The sequence below is a fragment of the Oenanthe melanoleuca genome, chromosome 6 (genome assembly GCF_029582105.1).
Source record: "Oenanthe melanoleuca isolate GR-GAL-2019-014 chromosome 6, OMel1.0, whole genome shotgun sequence".
Taxonomy (NCBI): Eukaryota; Metazoa; Chordata; class Aves; order Passeriformes; family Muscicapidae; genus Oenanthe; species Oenanthe melanoleuca.
In genome coordinates, this window is record NC_079340.1 from 20,060,772 (window position 1) to 20,083,591 (window position 22,820).

The window sequence follows — 22,820 nt, forward strand, 5'->3', positions numbered from 1 at the left end:
GAAAGACTTGTTAGATTGAATTCTTTGTTAAACTAAGTACAACAGACACAGCAGAAGGTGTGTTTATGCAGACCTGGTGCATGTTTGCAGAATGTAGTTCTCCATTTAGTTTCCAACAGAATTTCAAGCAGTCCTTAAGTTTGTCTGAAAAGCAGCATTATGTGTACAGTTGTTTCAAAGTCATTGTTTCTAGTCCAGAATGTGGTCACCAGTCAGAGGTATTTCATTTTCATAGGTTAGAAAGCTCTGAATCAGGGACTACATTAATTTGGAGGTAGGGCTTTAGTGATTATTAGTGCTTTTTCAATGTTATTAAATGATGAGAGAGACTAGTTTAATTCAGTGTAAATTACACACTATGCATCAAGCCTGGAGTATGAAGCAGTGGAGCACGTTGCCCAGAGAAGCTATGGATGCCTCATCCCTGGAAATGTTCAAGGCAGGTTGAACGGATCTTGGAGCAGTCTGGTGGAAGGTGCTCCTTCCTGCCCATGGAAAGGCTTTGGAACTAGATGATCTTTAGGGTCACTTCCAAGCCAAAGCATTCTGAGCCTAAGCATGGTTCTACTCAGTTCCTGTTTCTTTGGGCCTCTGGTGACTCCACCTGCAGTCAGTCAAGGCTCAGAGTATATTCTCATTAGCAAGTAACAACCTGTACTAGGGGCAGAGCTGGAGAGCAAAATGGTTGGTGCTGAGAACCAAGAAACTTTCCTATTTCCTATTCCCCTGGTCTGGTCCAGCTGAATACCCATTAAAGGGATCAAATGCAGTTAGAGGCATTGTAAGAGCTATTTTTTTCAGTAAGTGAATCCAGTTTCTGCACTGAGGACACTGCACAAACAAGCCAGATCTTGGCAAATGTTCTGCTAGTTTGAAAAGCATAGAAGAGCTCTTCTTTAGATAAGGTAATAAAACCTTATTTTTTATATAGTTGAGGCAGTGCTCCTGTTGGGTTACACTTCAAAGTATTAATTCACAGAACACTAAAGATCAGTAAGTACATATAATAATCTTGAAATCATTATTCTAGGTTCTGCCTTTCCTTGTTTTTCAGGTGCAGAAGTCTTGATGTGATATCCAGGAGAGCCATCACTAAAATTATGGTAGCATAGCAACCTCAATATGATAAATAACTGGCTTAAAACAGCCCTATGCTATTTCTTTTCCAACAGGACACAAACAGTTTCTTACCACTGCACCTAATAAAACTATTGAAGAAAAACATATGCAATTTTTACCACTAAAGAAGTTTCTTTATTCAAATATCTCTTTATTTCTAGGCACTATCACCAAATTACTGCACCAAGTTATCTTCAAGTACGCATTATTCCAGCATTGTAACTTCTCTGCAAACACCACCAAGCCCCATCTTGTCTCCCCTGCTTGGATCATCAGCTGAAAGCACAACAGAAATAGACTGAAGGTAGAAATTAACCAATATGACATTCATAATCCAGCTGCAATTTCCAAAAGCATTAGGTTTTTTATGCAGCCAGATAAGTCCTCCTTACAGAAACAAAACTAAAGATGGACAAACTCAACATACAACTTATATATTCCCAGTTTGTTTTATTTTCATGGAATGCTAATTTAGTTACAATCTGGCAGTTCATAACTACTGAAATGTGACATTAACTTGTCTCCAATGCTGTAGAACTGTCTTGATTTATATAGTTTTAAAACCATCTTATTTTACAATAGTTGAGGTCTCTGGTGGTTTTTAAGCTCTGATGCTTAAGCACACAGCAAGCTACAAACCTTAGGTTTTATATTTATACATATATTCTATGTGTTCAGACAACTGCTGTAAGTTATCTATAATTTAATATTTATAAAAAGTGCATATACTGGTACATATGCACATCTAGAAACACACTTTTACTACTGCCTCCCTTTTTTATAAAAAGCTGCATGACATACAGCCATATTATTCTCACTCACTGCTATTAAAGTCTTTTACTATCTTTGTTACACCATTTTAACTATTCAATTACCTCAAACTGAATGTAGGTATTTCTATGTATATTTTCTCCTAAAGAAAAGAAGTCCTCCCTATTCCTTTAAGAAGCTTTAAATCATGCATCAGTTTAGTACACAGTCACTTTTAGCATGGATTTTAGAATCCTAGACAGTGTAAAATCTACTTCTGGAAAATGTCTGTATATTTAATTTCTTCTTTTAGTTACAAAAAATATATAGGATTGAAACATATGGAATACATGCATCTCTCAAAGTGGCTATATTCTAGCCTTATAGATAAATTAAAAAAGTACACCCCTGCTAACAGGATGCAAACATGGCCTCAAATAGGCCATTACCTGTATTTAATAGAGCTCATTACATTAAAAAGTTCAAGTCAGCTGTTCTCACAAGATGGTGTCAAAAGACTGAAGAGCGTGATAGATTTATAGTCCATATACAAAGGTGGGTGCACAGGCCTAGTGCCATTCCATTATTCAACACTTTCAAGGCTTCTAGGCTTTGCCTCTGGTGATACAAGTCCTGAAATGATCTGAATGAAAGCTTAAGTTGAAAATTGCTTTTTAAATACACCATAAAAGCAAGTTGTGTTTAAAAGAAAAATGTACACTGAACAACCTGAAGTACTCACTGAAACAACTGTACAAAACTATTATAGATACAGAAAGAAATAATGGTGGACTTAACTGCAAACACAAGAAACACTTGTTAACAAATGTAAAAACCTGCTTTGTTTTAATTCTTCTATCAAGTAAGAATCTGCAGTTGTTCAGAACAAGTAAAATTCGAACCACCTCACAATGTTTACATTTAAAGTTTTTATACAGTGCAAACGTTTAAGACAGAATAACTTCCCAGTGAAACAGCTGACACTACTTTGTGCCAGTTTTTTGAAGATTCTTCTTTCAGTAAGTCTATTTACACATTAAGCTAAAGGTTCACTCTATATGCTTTGAAGTTTGCTGAATATCAGCAGAAAAATATGTGAACTAGCAGCAGTTGTGTTACAAATATGTGATGGTTACTTTAATGAATGCATAAAGTTTTCTAGACTGTATTCAGTGTCATACTGCTCTTGATCCCATAGTTCTCCAAGGTTTTCGAGTACTGATTTCATTGATGCTTTCCCAGAAGAGGTAGAGGTATCTGCTTTTTCAGTTTTGCCATCCTTCACAAAAGAAAAAAAATTCCTGTTAATATACAGAATAATGTTTTCAAGAATCTAATAAAGCCAGATAATTCTTCTGGGGAAATATCACATCCTCCTGCTGTTCAGAGAGCTGTCTACTATTCATCAGTCCAACTTAAGCGTTCATGTGATTAAATTCTATATTTCAAAGCAAAGCTCTTCCCTAAGCTGACTCTATTTTTGGCAGATATTTATAAAAATGTCTCTTTACCTTGTCAAGAGTGAACAGATCAAGAAGCTGCTCTGTTCCCATGCTCTGCAGGCTTGCATTTTCTTGGCTGATCACTGTATTTGCAATATTCATTTTGAACTTTTGAAGACCCATGATCTTCTCTTCTAGAGTTCCCCTGGTTATCAGGCGATATACATTAACAACACGTTTCTGAAAGAAAAAAAAGCACACTTAGCTAAAAAGTGTGTAATCTTAGGTAAGATACAATGTAAGCATAATCTTAGGTATTCAGAAAAGGATAAGCTTTTAGTGTTTATCATGAACAGTCTAGAAGCAATTTGGCTTGGAGTTACCCTTCAGGAACTGTACAGACATTAGATGGAAAGCACAAGACTATGCCACTCTACAGCAGAGGCATCTTCAGTTGCCTCTGTACTCTGGAAGAATTCAGTGGTTTTTACAGCTCTAGGGGAAGACTATCAGCAGACATTCTTGCCCTGTCCAAGCACCAGAGAAGGCCAACCCGTGGGTTGTCCCTTCAGTTCCTTGATTCAGCTCTTACTCATCTCTTCCTCCACCTAAGGGTGATTCTCTGGCCTCTCCCCAGCAGCTCAGGAAGTACAGAAGACTTAGCAAGTTGGGGGCAGAATGAGGAAGTACACATTTCAGCAGCAGGCATATTTCCAAGAAATAAGTATGAATGGAAGCTTGGTAGAAACCTACAGATGTCACTTTGTTATACACTACAAATTCTATCAGGCAAATTCAGCAAGAGAAAAGCCACTCTTATGGGGAATGAAGAGCTTCTCACCTGCCCAATGCGATGTGCCCGATCCATGGCTTGCAGGTCCCTCATGGGGTTCCAGTCATGTTCCACAAATACAACTGTGTCAGCCCCTGTCAAGTTAAGTCCCAGTCCACCAACATGAGTGGTGAGCAAAAGAACATCTATAGATGGATCATTGTTAAACCTGCATACAAGAAGTTAAGCATGATAAGTTTCATTTAAATAAAGAATCTGTGAATTTAACCTACTTTGAGTCAGACAAAAACTCCAATTTTGCATCATATAAATACAGTTCATTAAAGTTGGCCTCATACTGGTTCTGAGGGGATCATGCATACCGGGAAACAATGGAATGTCTCTGCCCAGCAGGAATGCTGCCATCCAGTCGTAAGTAAGTAACTGAAGGTAACTGAGGTCTGAGAAGGTCGTGCTCCACTATATCCAGCATACTCTTCAACTGACAGAAGATAAGCACTCTGTGCTGGGCCACAACAGCTTCTGTACCACTTTCTGAAGATCCACCATTCCCCAAACCACAGTCTAGTAGCAGCTTTAAGTAAAAGAACGTTAAAGTGTGTCATTAAAATGACTGTAGATCTCATATAAACATTGACATTTGTTGATTATCAAAAGTAGAAATGAGAGAAAAACTGCAGAAGGAAGTATCTATGTGACAGTCGCTTAAAATTACAGGAAGGCAAAGTTTGGCTTCCCTGTCAAACTATGAAAAACTTGAGTCATTAAAAAATTTAAAAACCCAAAACATTCTCTTCACTTAAATCTGATTGTAAGTAAAGCTATGCAATGCAATCTAACTTTATCAAGGAAGTAGTCTCCAATGCAATAAACATGAAAAATTTCTGCAACAAGAGGGACAATAAAATATAAGGTTTTTCATATTCTAAAAAGTTATAGAAACATCATTGCCATGAAAATGGTGTTTCCCCCTCCCTCTTGAATTATCAGGGAAAATAGGGCATATCCTGAAACATCCTTCCATTCTTTTTCATTTGCTACTGGATTTTATTAAGAAGTTTCCATATTGATGAAATCTTAAATAAAACATCCCAAACTGTAATAGGAATAGAGACATTTGGGGAATTTAAGGGACAACACATGTCCACTTACTTGTTTTAAAGCAGACAGCTTAGGTGCATGTTGGATATCTCGAAGGGATGAATTCTGAGCTGCAAGTTGCTCTGTAATTCTCTTATATTCTGGATGTTGGGTTGTGAGCACTAATGCTGGATGGTTGCAGAGCTTCCGTAAATACTGCAATGCCTTTAATTTTTTAAGAAATGAAGTTCAAAGAAATAATTAGCAAGAACACAGTTACAGAAAGAGGATTAACAGAGTTGACTGTAAGTACAGGGGTCACTTGGCCACATTCTGGATGTTGTGTTTTCATCAAAGCTGCACATTTAAAAACCTGCATTTCAATACAATACAAATTGTATCTAAACACTGTTACACTCATTGCGATCTTGGTCCCTTCTTTCAGGAAAGATGCAAGGATTACCATTCCCTACTCTCATCTGAGTCTGCAATAGCAAAAATTGGTTTGGGAGCAGTTTGAGAATCATTTCCAGTTAACTCAGAGTTAATCTGCAATTCTGTAAGATCGTGAGCCTTCATAAATTCAGATCTACCCTTAAGGAAACATTTTGTCCATGTTTTAGAATCTTAATGCTGAAGTGTAACAGCTGGTGCAATCAGAATTACTTCCCTCATTCTGAGATTTTGCTCTCTTAGTACTCAGTTTTTACAAGATCCACAAAACAGCTGAACACCAGCTGAGCAGATCACATTAAAAATAAGAGGCAGTGTTACGCTTCGTAAGACAAACCCATAATTTAAACATAATAGCTATACATCGCATTCCAGCCATAAATACTCTTAGATTATATGACCCCAAATGTCTAAAGTTGACTGTTTTGATTTTCATTTTTTTACTAAACCTATAAATACAGTTACAAAAAATGTATGTACTAGGTAATAAAAATTACTGAAAAAATTTTTACCTGAAATACATGACCTGTAGATTTAAGCTTTGGTTTTTCAGTTTCTTCATTCATTGAAATTGAAGAAACGGTTTCATCAATATCACATTTGGCACGAGACTTGGCAAAATCTTCATAAAGCTGAACCTGTAGACCAGACAAGAGAATGAGTGTGTTTTTTCCTGACAGAAGATAGACAGTCCTATTCAGAGTTTAGTTTCAAGGTAAAATTCTGAGTTACCATATATCAAGAAAGCAACACAAGATAAACATTAACAACAGAATCTCTTGCCATTTATTTTCTTGCAACTTGGAAAGTGTTATTGAAGAAAAATCTGCAGATGCCTGCCTACATGTTGCTCCTGAACAATGCCCAAAATTAAGTTCAAGAAATACTCTAAAGGATTGGAATTAGTGTTTTAAACATACTACAAAATCCTTTTAGTAAATGCAGAGAATGTCAGAGCTGATATCACATTGACACATGAATACAGAATTAAAGCCCTTGTGGTGTTAACTGTGCTGAAAAATAAACTTTCAGCCACTCTTTAAGCATACCTGTAGAGGACTGAGAATACAGTAATAATCTTGAATAATTTTGGGTGGAAGATCTTGCAGCACATCCTCTTTCATTCTCCTTAGCAGGAATGGCAGGACTTGGCGGTGCAGAGCTTCCATTGCGAGTACCCCTAGTGAGGACAACAGCACCAGTTTTAGAAGAAAAACACTTGTCAAAACATTCAGCTCCCCCTCAATCTCTAATGTTAGAGCTAACCACACTTTTCATTAGCAGTTCTCATTTAAAAGGCTAAAACAACAACCCAAAGATTAAACATTTGATCCTTACCCGCCTCTTGCTCTCGACTGGAGCTTCGTGCATCTCTGCTTGCTAGGATTGGTTTGCCATAACGTGCTGCAAATTGGCGTTCAGTGCCCAAGAATCCTGGCATTAGGAAGTCAAACAACGACCACAGCTCTAAGACGTTGTTCTGAAGATAAAAGAAACATTTGATAATTTATTTTCAAAAGTATTAAGTTATTGCAAGGTATCAAAAAAAATTCCATACTTATTTAAAATCCTACAAACCTCACACTACAACCCAGTCCTGAGCTCCTGGAGTTTGGTGGCTCTTTTGTCCACTTGAGTTACAGAAATACCTTTGCATGCACTTGAATGTATAAATGGACTTCCCACTGTGTCCAGAACCTTAAGCCACATTCAGTTTTTCTGGGTGTGACAGATACTGCACAGGCAAGTCATTAGGACAAAGCTCAAAATCTGAAGACCTCAGAACAGAGTTTCCTGCTAATTTTACTTGAGGTATAGGGAAATGGTCTCTTCCCTGCCTGACACTTGAAGAGGAAATGGTAGAGAAAGTCTTACTGCAACCTTTTGAACCCCATTAATACCATAAAACCTTCATTCATTCCCCTATACACAGGTATAGCAGGAAAGGGAAAAGAGGTTGTTTTGAGCATTTAGAAGTGAAAAGCTGTTTTACAATGTATAGTTTGAACAAGATGATTGTTAAAATGTATAATAAAACTGTGCAAGTGCAATATAGCTCTATCTTGTTTCAATTTTCCTCTACTCATCCAAAATTGGAAATCAGTTACCTGGATTGGTGTCCCAGAAAGAATTATCCTGTAATTAGCAGTAAGCTGTTTAACTGCTTTTGACAGCTTTGTTTTCCCATTTTTTATTACATGGCCTTCATCAAGAATGCAGTAATTAAACTTAATATTTCTAGAAAAGAAGAACATAGACTTAAGTAGCATTAAAAATTCAAAACTATTAAAAACCTCAGAAAATAAGCCAATTCTTACCTGAAGAAGTCAATGTCATTTCTTACAACATCATATGAAGCCACTATGAGATTGTGTCTCTTCACCTGGTGTTGCAATCTAAAGAAAAAAATGAGGAGTTAATTGAAGAGTTTCTTACATGTTATTATTTCAGCCTTTAAAGATGATACCACAAGTGTTCCCATGCCCACAAACTATGCTTCAGTAGTAGTAGTAAATTGAAAAATTCCATTGTGATATTTTACTCTAAACCAGTTTTAAATGCAAGATGGGTTACCTTGCTCTCTCAGTAGGAGGTCCTGTATAGTGCAGTGGATTAAGATATTCTTTCGAGCAAAATTTGCCCACTTCATCCACCCAGTGTCCTGTGAGTGTAGGAGGACACACCACCAAGGAGGGAAGAGGGACACTGTCCACCAGTTTTGTTCTTGCATATTCCTGAGCCCTTTAAGAGTATAAAACAGAGTTTCAAAAAATTGTTTTTCACAGAAGAGTGGAAATGGGAAGGGACCTGTGGAAGCCATCTGGTCCAAACCCCCTTTCCAAGCACAGCCACCTACAGTCACAGCTGCCCAGGACTATGTCCAGATTCACTACCACACATAAGACCTAGCATTAAAGTCTAAGACAGAATGTTATTTGTTTAAGCTTACCTGAGGCAATGATCACCCGCAAGAATGCAAATGGACTGTAAAGTTTTTCCTAAGCCCATGTCATCACAAAGAATTCCATGAAGTTTGTATTTATTGAGAAATGCCAGCCAATTCACTCCATCCTGAAATCAGAAAAGGAGAGTGCCTTAAGTAAAAAATGGCTTTTTACTAGTTGAGCTTCAGTTCAAACACCCATATGTTTAATGACCCAGCACTGCCAAACTAGGAGCTGGTTTCCCACCACAAATGCATCCACTACAGCTCATTCACTAAAAGCAGGGGGAAGAAAGGGAAAAACAAACACCCAAATGGTACAGTGAGGCCTGGCTTTGCAGTGGTAGGTTGCCACAGTCAGTATTAGCAAGGCACAGATCACTGGCCATTCCCAGAAAAAAAGGCAAAATCCAGAAAGAGGAAAAAATAGCATTAGAAGAGTATAAGTAGTATGCATGACTTCATTTGTCCTTCCTTATCCAGAGTTCAAGATACACACTGTGCAACAGAAACCAGAACACTCCAAAAAGCCTCAAGAAAAATGCCAGTATCTGAAAAACTCCTGCTATTCTATGAAATCATATACTGGAACTTTTAAAATCAAATATAAGCTGTTACCTGCTGGTATTTTCTGAGCTCTGCTTTGATTGGTACTGGAATTTCATAGTTTTCCAGTTTTTTTCCATCCAGTAATTGCTCCAGAAAGTGACGTTCTTTAGCCTTCATTCTGATTAATTCTTCAGACATGTTTGGTGGATCTGGTATACCAGCCTAGGGTAACATTTTTAAAACAGTCACGTAAAGGCTACAGGACTTAATTGCCAGAAAAAGAAGAAACCTCATATTCACTCAGACATTTAAAAAAAAAAAAACAAAGATCTGCAGTCTTCTCAAATATCTGAATCTAAACTCAGGATTTAAATACTACATTTAGCTATACTTGTTTGATTACTTGCAGGACAACACATGCAAAGTTGTAAGGTGCAAGAGATAAATCCTGCCCTAATAGGACACATTGAAAAGACTGATAGAAATTACACAAAAGATGGAAAATCCTGGTCATGCTGCTAAGGCTCCACAAAGACTGAGCTATTCTACCTCTAATCAGAGTTTATCTGGCTGGCTAGGGACTCCTACGACACCCACTCCTCAAGCCACAAGCTACCATCCAAAGTTTGATGGATTTTTCTCCTACTTAGTAGAATTAGATCTAAAGGGATACTAAAATCCATTGGATGAATTCAAGCAGTTGCAAACTGTCGGAAGAAAAAAAAAAAAAAACCTGAACCCCTCTAGGTTTTAACAGCAGACCTCTACCTCCTAGGTAGTCCCCATACCACGCCAGAAGCTCAAAAAAGGCATTTGGGGGCCAGATATGCTCATTCTTGTTTGCTAGTAACATACAGTACCAGCAGAGGCACTACTATTTTCCCACCATAACATGTGTCATGCCATTTTTCTGGGCCTCATCCTCCTTTAGTCAGCTTTGCTTCAACTTACTGATCACTTAACAGAGGCTGGCTAAAAAAAATCCTCTATCAAATAATTCCACCATGTATGTGGAATAGCCTCCTTGTCCAATGCTCTGCCTACAGTCCCTTTTAAAAGAACTTATCTGCAGTATGAACAGTATGCCAGGTAATTTGGTTCAAGTATGCTATCAACTTGCAGCAGGATTGCTAATCAATCCAAGTTTGATTAAGTTGAACCATTTATCTTACAATCCTTCTCTCAGTCATACTTTCATTTTTATGGTTGCAGGAATAATCAATTCCAGCATAAAGACGCAAGAAGCAGAGCATAGTTAAGTTGTCCCAAGTCAGTTAATGCCCTTTATTTGTTAAATAAAATACTGTTCCATGACAATACAATTATTTTCTCTTATTAATCTGCTTCACTCTGTGCTTACATATTAAATATAGTTCAATATCTGATACTGAACTTTCTTAACCAGAAAGGGAAATTTTAAGGCACTTTCTCCATAACTATGGAAAAGAAATGATGTGATCATGCATATGCATGCAATTAATAAAAAGTAAAGTATGTTTTTAAGACATTCTTGCTAAATTTTATTAAAATAGCTTTAACCCTGCCCAAGCCCTAAGCTATGTGTATTCCACAGGACTGTGTTTAAGATGTGTATGAAGGAGAGTCCTGGTACAAATGCCACTATAATGAAGATGCTAGAAATTATGTTCTCTGCTCACTTTCAACTTGTTCAACATCTCAGTGTAAGCACACAAAGTAAGTGCTCCTGTTAATGCAGATTGCTAGTTATCAGATTCTAAGGTTCCATTATGCTAAATTAAAAAGTGAAATAATAAAAAAACCCCATTAAACTGACAATTGTTTTTCATTATTGCTGTGGAAATTCTAAACTGTCTTCTATTACCATCTGGTGGTCACATTAAGTTACTTAGAGGCATTGTAGTCCTTGATGCACAACATCAGAAGTTGTCCAAGGTATGCAAGTTATAGCAGGAGTGGGAGACTGAGGCAGATCTGTATTGATTAAATGCTACTGCATCATAATACACAATATGTTGCCTAAATACAAAGGGTGGGGCTTTTTAATTTTAAGAACTAGTAATAAGTGACCCTACTTATCCCTACACAATTTCTATTACTGTTATTTTTGATTTTTCTTTTAAATCAGTACTGCTTTTGTGCATTTCTCTTGACAACATACTCAGCAACACACATACCTAAGGAGAGTACACATAGAACTCCTAAAACTTTTAAAACCAAACTAAGAAAAGCAGCATTACACACAAAATTAATAAATCTACCATTTAATTGTGTATACAGCTGAAATGAGCTTCTTATAAAGAGAAATTTTATTTTAACATTAAATTAGAAAATTGCTAACACGGGGTCCAATTTTGTTCCTTTTACTTATAAAGGGTGCATATTCTATCATCTGCTATGGACTGAACACCTATAAAACCAGTTACTCATTCAGCATTTAATAAGCCGGAAGCCTGGACTTTGCAGCTGGTGAAAGAGTGGAAAGGCCAGTTCACATACTCCACATACTTACAGCTTGAGCTTACCTCAAGAGGCATCAGTCTAATCAGTGTGGCAAAGCACTGAGTAGCCATAAAACGTACACTGTTTGTCTGATCACTCATTCTGCCCAGAACTGGAACCACTAGAAGAACAATGTATGGAACAATACCAACATCCAGCTGCTCCATTACACCTGGAGTGGTTATTAAGGAAATAGTTTTTAACAGCTGAGGTTTGTCTGAAATACACACCCAGGAGATTTCACACTCAATAAGTAAGAGTCATCAATTATTACACTTGGGTGAATGAGATTTCTAGTAACAAAGCAATGCAGAAGTAGGCAAATCTGATCTACCCAATTACATCAGCCAGAAAAGTGCATGGTTTGAGAAACAATTACCTCCACCAAAATGTCACTTGGTAGATAAAATAAGGGCAATGGAATTGAAAGTTTCTTCTGTTTCTTTCCACAGGAGAAAAAACAGCTTCATATTTTATTTCATTCCTCCTCCCATTTTTTTCAGGCAACTGTTTTTGTTCACCCAAATGAAACTACAGCAAAGAAGTTTCTGCACTTTTGAATACACAAGCAAGGATACATGCAAGTGCTTCAATGGCACCTTCTTGTTTGGTGTTGTCATCTATTGCTCCCAGCCAGGGTAGAACTTTCTCTAGAAAGATATTCATTGTTTCCATGGTTGCTATTTTGCTCATAACACCCACACAACGGGAAGCCATGTGTCTCACAGCAGTGCTGGGATGTTGAAGGCACATGTAAAGATGAGGCAAATGCTGTATTAACTGAATAAAAGAAAAAGGTGTGGGGAGTAAAGATTAATATGAATTATAAACAAAATTGTGATTTTTTTAAACTACAGAATCTTTTAAAGTAACTTAAGAATACTTAATATGGTTCATTTGTAAGATATAATTGTTTAAAACAAAAATCATTTCAGAAGAAAAAGGCAATTGGAACTTGGAGCACGTATCGAGCACCTCAATACAGATAAAATTCAGAGTAACAAAATATTTAGCATTTCAGTCAAAATGAAAACAAATGAAGCCCCTAGCAAGAGTTTCACACTGAAAATATAGTACTAAATTATTCAGAACTTTTCCTTTAAAAAAGGCATTATTACTTAAATACAGATACATAGATTTAAGAATTCCTTCCAGCTAGCAAATTTGTTCAATTCCCTTTGTTTAGGCAGATTAATTACTCATGTTGGGAATCTCACTAATTCTGTGTGACAAGGATGAAACCCAGAAGGAAATCTGCATCTCCTCCGCAGGGCATACACATGTGTCTTTGGTGTAGGTATGTGTCTTTTTCATCAGTGCAGATACATTTTCATATCAGACACCTAAACAGACACGTTTTTCCTAGTCTGAAAGTCCCTGAATTCTAGCTTTGTTCATCAAAGTTCAGCCTCTTTGACATTTTACACAATTTTTTTTTAACTGCATACAGTATTAGCCCCACCAAAATCTACACGATAACTAGATACCACATTTATGTGTGTGTGTATATATATATATATGCATGTATTAAAAAAGTCTTTCCATGGCATATGCTAAATGCACTCAAAATCACTTTGGTATTTTATTAAAATAGGTAAGAAACAATTCCACACGTTTCTTCTCCATCTGCTCAGAACTCTATACCTCTTCATTATACCCATCCCTTCCAGAATTCTGGCCTATTTATTCCTTACATGGGAGCCTTGTCACATATTTTTGCCATCCTGTTGCCCTTCTGTGTCTTCCAGAGCTACAATACTTACTCTGAAATAGAGTACTGCAGATAGGCTAGTACTGAAAATTGTGTTAGATGCAGACAAAAGGATGACTTTCTTGTTCTGTTTCTTCCTTTTTTTTTTAACTAGTACTTTACTGATACTTTCACAGAACTATTCCAACTCCAGGATTCTCTCCTGTTCTCCAGTTCAGAGAAAGAAACAGTTTTTTAAATGATCAAATCTAGTCTACATGGGGGTAAACTGAGATCTCCATAATTTTTGCATTCTCAGCACAGGCAGCCTTTCTTTCTTCAGTCTGGTACTGAAGTAGTACCAGGCAGTAAACTGACTTTATTACTACCATTTTACCTCCACCCTGGCCACACAAATCAGAAAAACATCTAAAAAAAGAAAAATACAGACTTAAACCACTAGCAACAAAGAGACTGAACTGTTTCATGGAAGAGGTGATTACCAGAGGATGTAGCTGAGTATCCATTGAAGCTGCTGTAGTTTCAAAAACTTGCAGGGAATTCACCAGCTCCTGAGCAGGAGCATCTCCTTTTTCCAGTAATGACTTTCGGTCTGGTAAAAACAGAAAACGTGTTCAGTTTTAAACTGAAATAATGGCTCCAGCCCGCCACCCCTCCCAGCTTAAATCAGAAGTGTAATTACCAAAATTATTTATGTGAATGTTGTTCCTTAACGAACCAACCATAGCATCCCAGAGATGTGGCAATCCCGTTGCCATTTCAGCACCAAAATGTTTAGCTATGGTAGATAAGGCAAATTCAGCTCCTCTTCTCTGTACAACGTAAGGTTTTTGAGCCTGGAATTAACCAATTCAAAGTAGCAAGGTTAGATACATTTAATAACAATTATTGTCAAAGGTGACCTCCCATTACATAGGCATTCAATTCTGATTGTGTTTATACCTACCTACAACATATCCACCAATAGGTTTTTTTCCCAAGTTAATTACTCTATTTTTTGTAGATGTAAAAAAATACAAAAAATCTTTTGTAGCCAATTGTTTAAAGCCTATGAATTTGAGATTTGGCCTTGGCTGATACTGGTCCATTTCAACAAGATGTTTACAAGTGGTTCCAGTCCCAGAACCTCAGATGCTGCCAATACAGTGACACCAAGAACAGTACTATACTAGAAAACTTACATTACTTGATTTTTTATTTATCCCCCTCTCTAGCTCCCACCCTCTTTGGCAAAACCTAATAATTAAGAACAAAATCTACAACACTGCTTTGGAGTTTACAGCCCTGCATAGAATCTAATTAAAACATGCTGAAGTTTGAAATTAATAAAAGGGGAGAGTTTAGGACATCAAGTATGGAAACAACCCAGACATGCTGTTTCACACAGTCACATTTCAACTGCTGGTTTTAATACTTCAAAGGCATTCAGCAGGCATTGAGATGGACTAATACTAACATTGGTAGGACACAGTGCTTGTGTTTGTTCCACTCTTTGTGGAAATCCATCTGCTTGAACTTGTATTGTTATTCATATTCTATAGTAAATAAAATGTTTCAGGAATTATTAATGTTCTTACTGACAAACATTTAAAACATCAAACATAAGCTGCTTGCATCACAAAACCTCCTGTTTGTGATGCAAAACCTGGCCCATCCTTACTTACAATGGTATGAACTCCAGTGAATTCCATTGTAAGGAAAGTAATGGAAGGGAGGAGTGAATGTGAAGTTGCAAATACAAGCTTTTGAAATGTACCTCATCAAGTTCTGTAGGAATGCTTCCACTGCTGCCTGTGGGGAGATCTGCAATAGGGGCTTTTGGAGCTTTTGGAGTAGGACCTCGCCGACTCGTGATGGCAAAAGCAGCTTTCTGATGTCTGTACAGTGTAATTATTCCCCTGTGCTTAGTGACTGTGTGCTGCATCCCATCTTTATCAGAGTTGGGCCCTAAAAGAAAAGGGACAACAGCTGACAACAATTTAAGCTGCAATTTAACATACAGGGAGAAGTGAGAGCTACCTACAAATCATCTGCTGATTGTGCTTTAAAAAACCTTAACGTTTTCTATCCTTGAGGACAATGGCACTTCAGTACAGAGAAGAGTTACTGTGCTACAAGCACATGACAGACTTGGAATGAAAAGTCCAGTGTGCAAACTGCCAGAAATTATGTTCAGCAAGAAGCACAGGTAACACATCAATCAAATCTAAAACATTTGCACAATTTTATTTCATAAAAAGCACATTATGTTCTAAAGTTTCAACCAGTTTATGTTCTGTGTCCTTTAAAACAGTTCAATACTTCTGTCGTGTTACAATAAAAGATGCCATCAGTATCTTTGGATTTGTTGATGTTTCTATTTATACTAAGAGCTTCACTTTCAATCAGATATGAATGTTATTATATTCTGAGATAAAGGAGGACACATTCATTGAGAAAGGGTAAAACATACAACAGTCAAACCTTAAAGCAGGTTAGAATCTTTGAGAGTATTAAAATCTTAATTGGGTTAATCTGGGTTGTTCATTCAATCCATACATTTTCAATAATGGACAGCCATTTAAAGAATCCATGACCATTGCATGCATAGGATTATTTTATTTATTTTGAACACTGTCCTCACCTTTTTATCTTATGATTAGCCTATGGAATGCAACACAAGCCACATTTTTGACAGGCTACTATAATTTCCATTTTTACTCAATAACATCTGTAAGTGAAATGTGAGCATAACTGGATAATAACCAAACAAGAGTCAATACCTGGAAATTGGAATTAAAGTATTTTATAGATCCATATAGATATAAAATAACACACTAGTTGTACACAGTTTAAAATACCTAAATGAAATCATTATTAATAAATACTCAGATGCTGGCATTTTTTAAAACAAAGAAAGCAAGCCTCATTCAAATACTCATTTCAGCAGCTCAGAAATAAGCAGACATATTAAGAATCCTGGCAGTCTTATCAGATATCATACCTTTGGAGTTTTCCTGGCTACTCTGAGGCTGTGCAGGACATGCTGCCAGCGGGGTAAGGTGTGGATCCACACACAGGGAGTTGCAGAGATTTTTTATAATCTTTGAGTTGGGACAAGGAGACCTTGTTGTACACTGCTGAAGTAACTTTGCTATACATGAAGCCACATAGTTTTGTACAAGTGTATTCTCTTCTTTTTTGATAGCTTCCATTAAGGGTTTTATAACAGGATTTAGTTTTTCTGGAAGTTGCTGCAAGTTCACAACAGCACATGCAGCAAAGGTATGGACTCGCAGATGCAACACTTGCCATTCTTGATTTGTTTCTGTAACAGTCATTTGGACTTGCTGCCTTTTACTGTCCAACTGTTGCAGAACTTTAGGATTCAAAGTAAAGGATGATGTCACCTCATTGAAAACAGAAGTAACCTAAGGGAAAGGAAAAAAATAGTTACAAATCTCTTTCATTTACTATAAAACAAGATATCCTCATGGCAAAACATGAGTCACTTGACAAATATCACTATCTCCATTTTCTCAGTAAATAACAGGAAACACCCCAAAATGTAGTTTCTGGGAATCTTAAACTGCAGATCAAAGACAAAATCAGGTATATCATAGACATTTAAAGTCTAGATTCTCAAAGCTACAAGAGCAGTTTATGTACTCTTGCAAATTTAGATTGTCCCATATCTGTCAGTTCTACCCAGATATTCTGGAAATACATAAGCATGTGACAGATTAGCAAAGCAGAATGTGAATACGAAAATCCAGAAAGGATGTGCAAGGTCCTGTGCACAAACAAGTTGTTTCTCAGCTGATTTTCTTTTGAGGATAGAGACTGGGATAAAAATCTAAGAAAAAAGCACAACAAAGTACTTGCAGAACCTTCCATATCCTTCCCCACTCACAACTGGTTGACTACCGTTGCTTAAATCTTTCACTGGAAAAAGATTAAAAGCAGAATACAAGGTTTGGGGCAAGGGGGGAGGTGGTCTAGAATTCAGTCTATTGAAGCCTGGTTTGTTTTCTTGTGTGTAGATTTCAATAGAGAATCCACACCTGGGATCAGAGCACTCGGTTTTATTCTCCCATTGCACTCCCTTTTATTGCACTTGATTTTTGTCAGACTGCAAACACACCTCAGGGGAAACAATAAGAATCTTAACACATTGCATATCTCATGAAAAGGAAAGGTCATCACATTATTTCTGCAAGTTACTGTCTATGCAATAATTATGCTGAAGGTGTATTTCAAGACAAGTACAGCTTTGGAACAAAGGCAAGCATGCCTCTACTTACCAGCTCATTAGCTTGATCTATTGTAAATACACTGCAGTTTACTCTGTTTCCAATGTCAATGTGTGCATCAGCTAGCAAAGAGATGAGTTGTTTACATTCATTTTGCATTCGTGTAAAAGGAACAGCAATTTCATCGTAATAGAGATGTTCAGAAAGGACCCCAAGTAAACGAGGTTGAACACAAATAGCCACAGTTGTACACTCCTGTAACAGAAAAACACAATTTGCATTTCTGAATAAACACAATTTCTTTTATTCAGTCCTGGGCAGCTCAATCTAGCTACAAAAATCCAGTTTCCAGAGGGACTATTAACATTCATAACCCAGAATATTAAAGATAAAGGATTAGGAACAAAAAGTCTGCCACTAGAAATATAGTGAGTAAAAAAAACAGTCATCTTAAAAAGAATCACTGACCTTAGATAAAAGGCATATTGAGAATAGATTTATCTGTAGAAAAGATGTGAGCATATTTACTGATTCATAGTTCTGACAGCTAGCATTTATCTAGTGAGTCCTGTATTCCTCCACTGTCTAACTTTCAAGATCTTGGTATTTAGATGTATAAACACTATTTTAGCTTACCTACAGATATCTTATTTCAAACTAAGTACCACAGAACAAGCAGCACATTGAGATAGTAAGTAAAATTTATTTTTGCTGCAGAAACATCCTACCTTTTGCAAGGCTGCCCACTCACAGATTACTAATGCAACACTAATCCTCTGCAAGGCAGATTTAGAATTCAAGTGGAAGAGCAGTAGCTGAGCTAATGATTCAGCTGGCTTTATTTCTTGAGTAACAGTATTTACACTTGGGTCACAAATACAGCAACAAAGTGCTCCCAGCAACCTGACAAGACGAAAAAGAACAGTCACTTCAATGTTATAATGACTCTGCAATCAATGATTCAAAATGAAGGTGCCAAAACAGTAATTAGATTTTGGCAAAACCACTATATATTATGAGAAAAAAAATACATGGCTTTTAAGAATTTTTTTCGTATTTCCAGTAAACTGACTTTGCTGCCATCATCCGAGCACGCATGACAACGTAATCCCTGGTTGCTGGATCTTCTGCAATGCTATCTGCCCCAGCAATGTATTCCTGAATCACTTCCTTATTCTGGGTTTGACTTTGACGCAGTTTAGCACCTGCTTTTTCCTATGGAATAAAGGAAAGGTTGAAAGTGTCTTTGTAATGAAAAGATTAATTCATATTCCATAACAATACAAATAATCACCACACCATTAAAACACTGGACTAAGAACACTTCCTGGATAACAGATTTCTTAAAGTAGTCAATGCTTATAAATCACCTGTCCACTAGTAGCATTCTGTAGTCCAATGAAATGTATGCTACATCCCTTCACTATAATATTAAGGTCAATGCTCAACATACAGCAAATAAAAGGAAAAAGGAAACCTCTCAGCATTTTTCCAAAAACAACACAATACTTTTGGATTTAACTCAGTCCTGCAAACAGAAGGCTTTAGAGCTATGTAAATATAGACTATATAAAGTACCCACGTAGAGAACGCTACACAGAACTTAATTCTCATGGATAACCTGGCAAGAACCCTTTTGTTCTACAGTCTTGAGGCTTGTAAGACAGTTTACATTTGGAACTGTAGAAAAGGACCATCACTCCCCTCTAACACTCTCAGAATGTGTTTTATATACAGCTAAGCAATTTCCTACTTTCCTCAGAACTGTCAGTGAGGCCACATTTCACTTACTTTGGATCTGGTTTTTACTTCTAGCAACATGTTTAAATCAATGGGCAAATGAGATGGCTGCATCATTAAGCAGAGCCAGGCTCCCATCCACGGACAAGCAGCTGCAACAACATACTGTACAGATGCCTTGTTTAACAGTTCCAGCCACACCTTGGGAAAGAACCACAGTAGAAATCATGACTAATTTGTACATGGCCTACATAAGATCATACACATGCTGAGAAACTGCAGGAACACTCATTTGCTCAATAGTAAAGCATCACACAGGAAAATTGCAAAGTATTTAATATGAACACACTATTTTTCATCTGCACAAAAGTACAGAGGATTTGAAAGAGCAGGATACACAAGTACTACATCTACATGGTAAATCATGCAAATACCTTGTGAATAAGATCCAGAATTTCCTGGTTGCTTTCTAAGATACAAAACTGAAATATGTGCCTCAACATGTCCTGCAGAATTGGAGTCAGCCATGTTGAAGAACTCTGAAACAAGGACATCACATGACCAAGCATATTCCAATAACACCACAGTAAGACATTAATAACTCTAATTCTTACCTGGTCTTGGGTAGACAACAGTGTGAATAATGTTTCCAGTGCTGCTTTTCGTACAGAAGATATTGTATGATGCAAGAATGGCCACACACGAGGGACCAAGACTGTCAGGGATTGCTGAATACTATAGGAAAGGGAGATGTAGAGGCAGGGTCAGGGATAAAAACACACAGAGCTAAGTTAATTTTGTTTATTCTCATTTTATCCATAAGAAAGCTTTAAGAAAGGAAAGTATTGCATATGCTTGGTGATTTTAAGTGAAGGATCAACTTACTACAGCTTATATATTTAAAACAGTTTGAGTTGGTATCTTGTTTCAGGAAAATAGTGGTTTGGGATTTTTGAACTGGTAGAGAGAATTAGTCAGTTTAAGTTTACCATGTTTTTTTCCCAAATTATACTTCAGGCTTTGTTCAACTGTTCAGAAAAAACAAGGGGCTGTTTCTGTTCTGAAGTTGCTATTAGGCAGTTATGACTTCACAAATAACTAAAAGCAAACTTGCATCTTTTTTGCATGAGCTGGCATATCAACTGATGTAACTGGCCTATCAGTCGATGCAAGTAGTAGGTGCTGAATTAAAGACTGCATGAATAACAAAACTTCATTCTTTATTTTGGATTTGGGCAACCACCAGCTTCAGCAGTGCCAATCATATAGGATGAGAAAAATCAAATGTGTACAGCATCTACCTTAAGTGCAGGTACTGTGAATTTACCAGGTGCATTATGAAAAATTTAACATGCTAAGATGCAGCTCCTTTAATTTGTCAGAGTCCCAAAGAGATCGTAACTGTCATCAACCAGTCACGGAATTACTGGTTGTACTATTGATGTGAATTTATGTTTGTAGCTTATTTCAGAGCTGTTCAAATAGTAAAGTTCTAAAGGTTCATGAATGTGTTTTAAAACACACCGTTTGGTCTCATTTGGGATTTGTCGGTTCCTTATTAACAAACAAGATGTTTGTGGGCAGGACCACCATGTGAGTGGAGCAAATATCCTTTACTAAAACATCCAAGATGAATGCAGAGAGAGAGAGAGAAAAGGGGAAAAAAAGTCACATATAAACCACATGTAATACACTTCTTAATTCTTTTGTTGCATTTCACTAACTTAACAGAAATAGAAGCATTGCTGTAACCTTCACTTTATGGAAAAACCAGAGTAGAAATAAAATACTGAGTTAAATTAATCATCTCCTTGGTAGATGATTTGAAATAAACTGGTAATTCCAATATGAAAATAAGTGGGCAGGCAGACCTGTAATACTGAAGCAATACTAATTGAAAAGTTACCTGCATTTGCGGACCTGAGGGTAAGTCAGAAGGGATGAAAGAAGGATCATGATACTGTTTGTGGAAGCTGTCAAGTCATCCAACTCCAGAAGTGCATCCCACAAGGTATTAAGAATAAAAGGCACCTACACAAATAAGCAAAGGGGGTTTATAATTTAAAAAAAGAAAACCAACAACAAAACCAGTGCTGCCTCTAAGTATCACATTTTCTTCACTTAGACCAAAAGTGAACTTAAAACAGTTCAGTCACCTTCTGAGATTGAAGCTGGACCAGGCTTTCCACTACTGGTACTAAAGATGCTGCAGCAACAGCTCGGACATCATCATCCAGATCTTGCAGACCTTCAATTATTGCAGGCAATACTTTTGGCAATAAAGTGTTGATCATGTCCTGCCAAAAAGATCAAAAGCATTTTTAAACTGAAAAAGCTTGTAAAGATAAAATCAACTAAGATGTACCCTGTGTGTGTGAATGAACCTGACTGTTCGAAAGGGATGCTACAGGTCCAAGACTGCAATCCTAATATTTTAAGTTACCATTCATGAAATTAAGCAAAGAGTATAAATTTAATTAACTGCAAGTCAGCTTGGTTTTGGCATAAACAAAGCTCAATGTCTGCAAAATACCACCACAGATAGCCTAAACTTCTTTGTAACACAAATTGTCCTGTTACCTCACATGAGAGCATCAACAAGACCAGGCAGGCACATCATCTATAATGTCTTCTGCAAGCACAGCTTGCACTATATACTTGCAGCATGGATATAAAAGTGCAGTCACACATCTCAACCCAGTACCAGCAGACTGCAGTACAAGCAAGCTTGCTTTATCACACTTATCTACTGTTCAGACACATCTACTTTGAGCAGAGATTTATGATCCAAAGCTCTCTACAATGTGTCATGAGGGCAATTACCTGGCGTACTGCCAAAGCATACTTTATCCCTAGGAGACCACCATGTCTCACTTCCCATTGTTCCTGTGTAAGCAGCTTCAGGAGAACATCCACAGTTTTATGAACACCAGTTTCATTCATGTGTTTCAATACTACTCCCAAAGTCTGAGCACAAGTCTCACGTACTGGTGCCACTACCTAGGAGAAAGTAAATGACAAAACAGATACTTCTGAATGAAAATTGACTTCAGAAGAGTCAGATGACCAAACTGCTATACAAACAAGGTGAAGTTTATGTATCAGCTACTTTTTAATAAGCATCTGGGTGCATTTATAGTAGGCACGTGCAGTAGCACCACACAAGGCACAGCCAAGCTACTGCAGTGTTATTTCCTGCAGAAGCCAGCAGATCTACCTGTTCAAGCAAAGGTAACTTTTTTAAAACTTACTTCATCTGAAACAAAGTCTCCAAATCTGTCTAGTGCAAACACACAAAGAAGTCTAATAACCAAGTCTTCTAGCCACTCCTGATGCTGCTGAATCATCTGTAAGAACAGAAAAGTTGAACACCTTGACTACATTTATTCATAAAGCATTTCTAATATGCTTACTTTAGCTAATATCTGTAAAAGACATGACAACAAATGTTCACACTGACTCAATAATGTTCTCTTGCAGAGACAAGCCAGGTAGTCAGCAGTAATTCAACTCACCTGGATTATTA

At 37.1% G+C, this 22,820-nt stretch overlaps 1 protein-coding gene across 1 annotated transcript in view; it reads right to left on the reverse strand.

The window, feature by feature from the left end:
- Positions 1 to 1,217: 1,217 nt before the first annotated feature.
- Positions 1,218 to 22,820, reverse strand: part of BTAF1 (B-TFIID TATA-box binding protein associated factor 1) — a 42,091-nt gene continuing 20,488 nt past the window's right edge. Inside the window, exons 10-38 of the mRNA XM_056494907.1 lie at positions 22,546 to 22,641; positions 22,118 to 22,294; positions 21,451 to 21,591; positions 21,201 to 21,325; positions 19,909 to 20,029; positions 19,729 to 19,833; positions 19,346 to 19,495; positions 18,627 to 18,769; positions 18,283 to 18,457; positions 17,606 to 17,809; positions 16,306 to 16,732; positions 15,079 to 15,269; positions 14,005 to 14,158; positions 13,805 to 13,914; positions 12,190 to 12,391; positions 11,635 to 11,783; positions 9,200 to 9,352; positions 8,588 to 8,709; positions 8,212 to 8,379; positions 7,956 to 8,033; positions 7,746 to 7,875; positions 6,976 to 7,117; positions 6,687 to 6,817; positions 6,150 to 6,275; positions 5,257 to 5,409; positions 4,467 to 4,678; positions 4,153 to 4,312; positions 3,381 to 3,551; positions 1,218 to 3,148 (exon numbers count right to left, since the gene is read on the reverse strand). Of these exons, the coding sequence (XP_056350882.1) occupies positions 3,002 to 3,148; positions 3,381 to 3,551; positions 4,153 to 4,312; positions 4,467 to 4,678; positions 5,257 to 5,409; positions 6,150 to 6,275; positions 6,687 to 6,817; positions 6,976 to 7,117; positions 7,746 to 7,875; positions 7,956 to 8,033; positions 8,212 to 8,379; positions 8,588 to 8,709; positions 9,200 to 9,352; positions 11,635 to 11,783; positions 12,190 to 12,391; positions 13,805 to 13,914; positions 14,005 to 14,158; positions 15,079 to 15,269; positions 16,306 to 16,732; positions 17,606 to 17,809; positions 18,283 to 18,457; positions 18,627 to 18,769; positions 19,346 to 19,495; positions 19,729 to 19,833; positions 19,909 to 20,029; positions 21,201 to 21,325; positions 21,451 to 21,591; positions 22,118 to 22,294; positions 22,546 to 22,641 (4,563 nt within the window). The 3' untranslated portion in view covers positions 1,218 to 3,001. The remainder of the gene's footprint in view (positions 3,149 to 3,380; positions 3,552 to 4,152; positions 4,313 to 4,466; positions 4,679 to 5,256; positions 5,410 to 6,149; positions 6,276 to 6,686; positions 6,818 to 6,975; positions 7,118 to 7,745; positions 7,876 to 7,955; positions 8,034 to 8,211; positions 8,380 to 8,587; positions 8,710 to 9,199; positions 9,353 to 11,634; positions 11,784 to 12,189; positions 12,392 to 13,804; positions 13,915 to 14,004; positions 14,159 to 15,078; positions 15,270 to 16,305; positions 16,733 to 17,605; positions 17,810 to 18,282; positions 18,458 to 18,626; positions 18,770 to 19,345; positions 19,496 to 19,728; positions 19,834 to 19,908; positions 20,030 to 21,200; positions 21,326 to 21,450; positions 21,592 to 22,117; positions 22,295 to 22,545; positions 22,642 to 22,820) is intronic.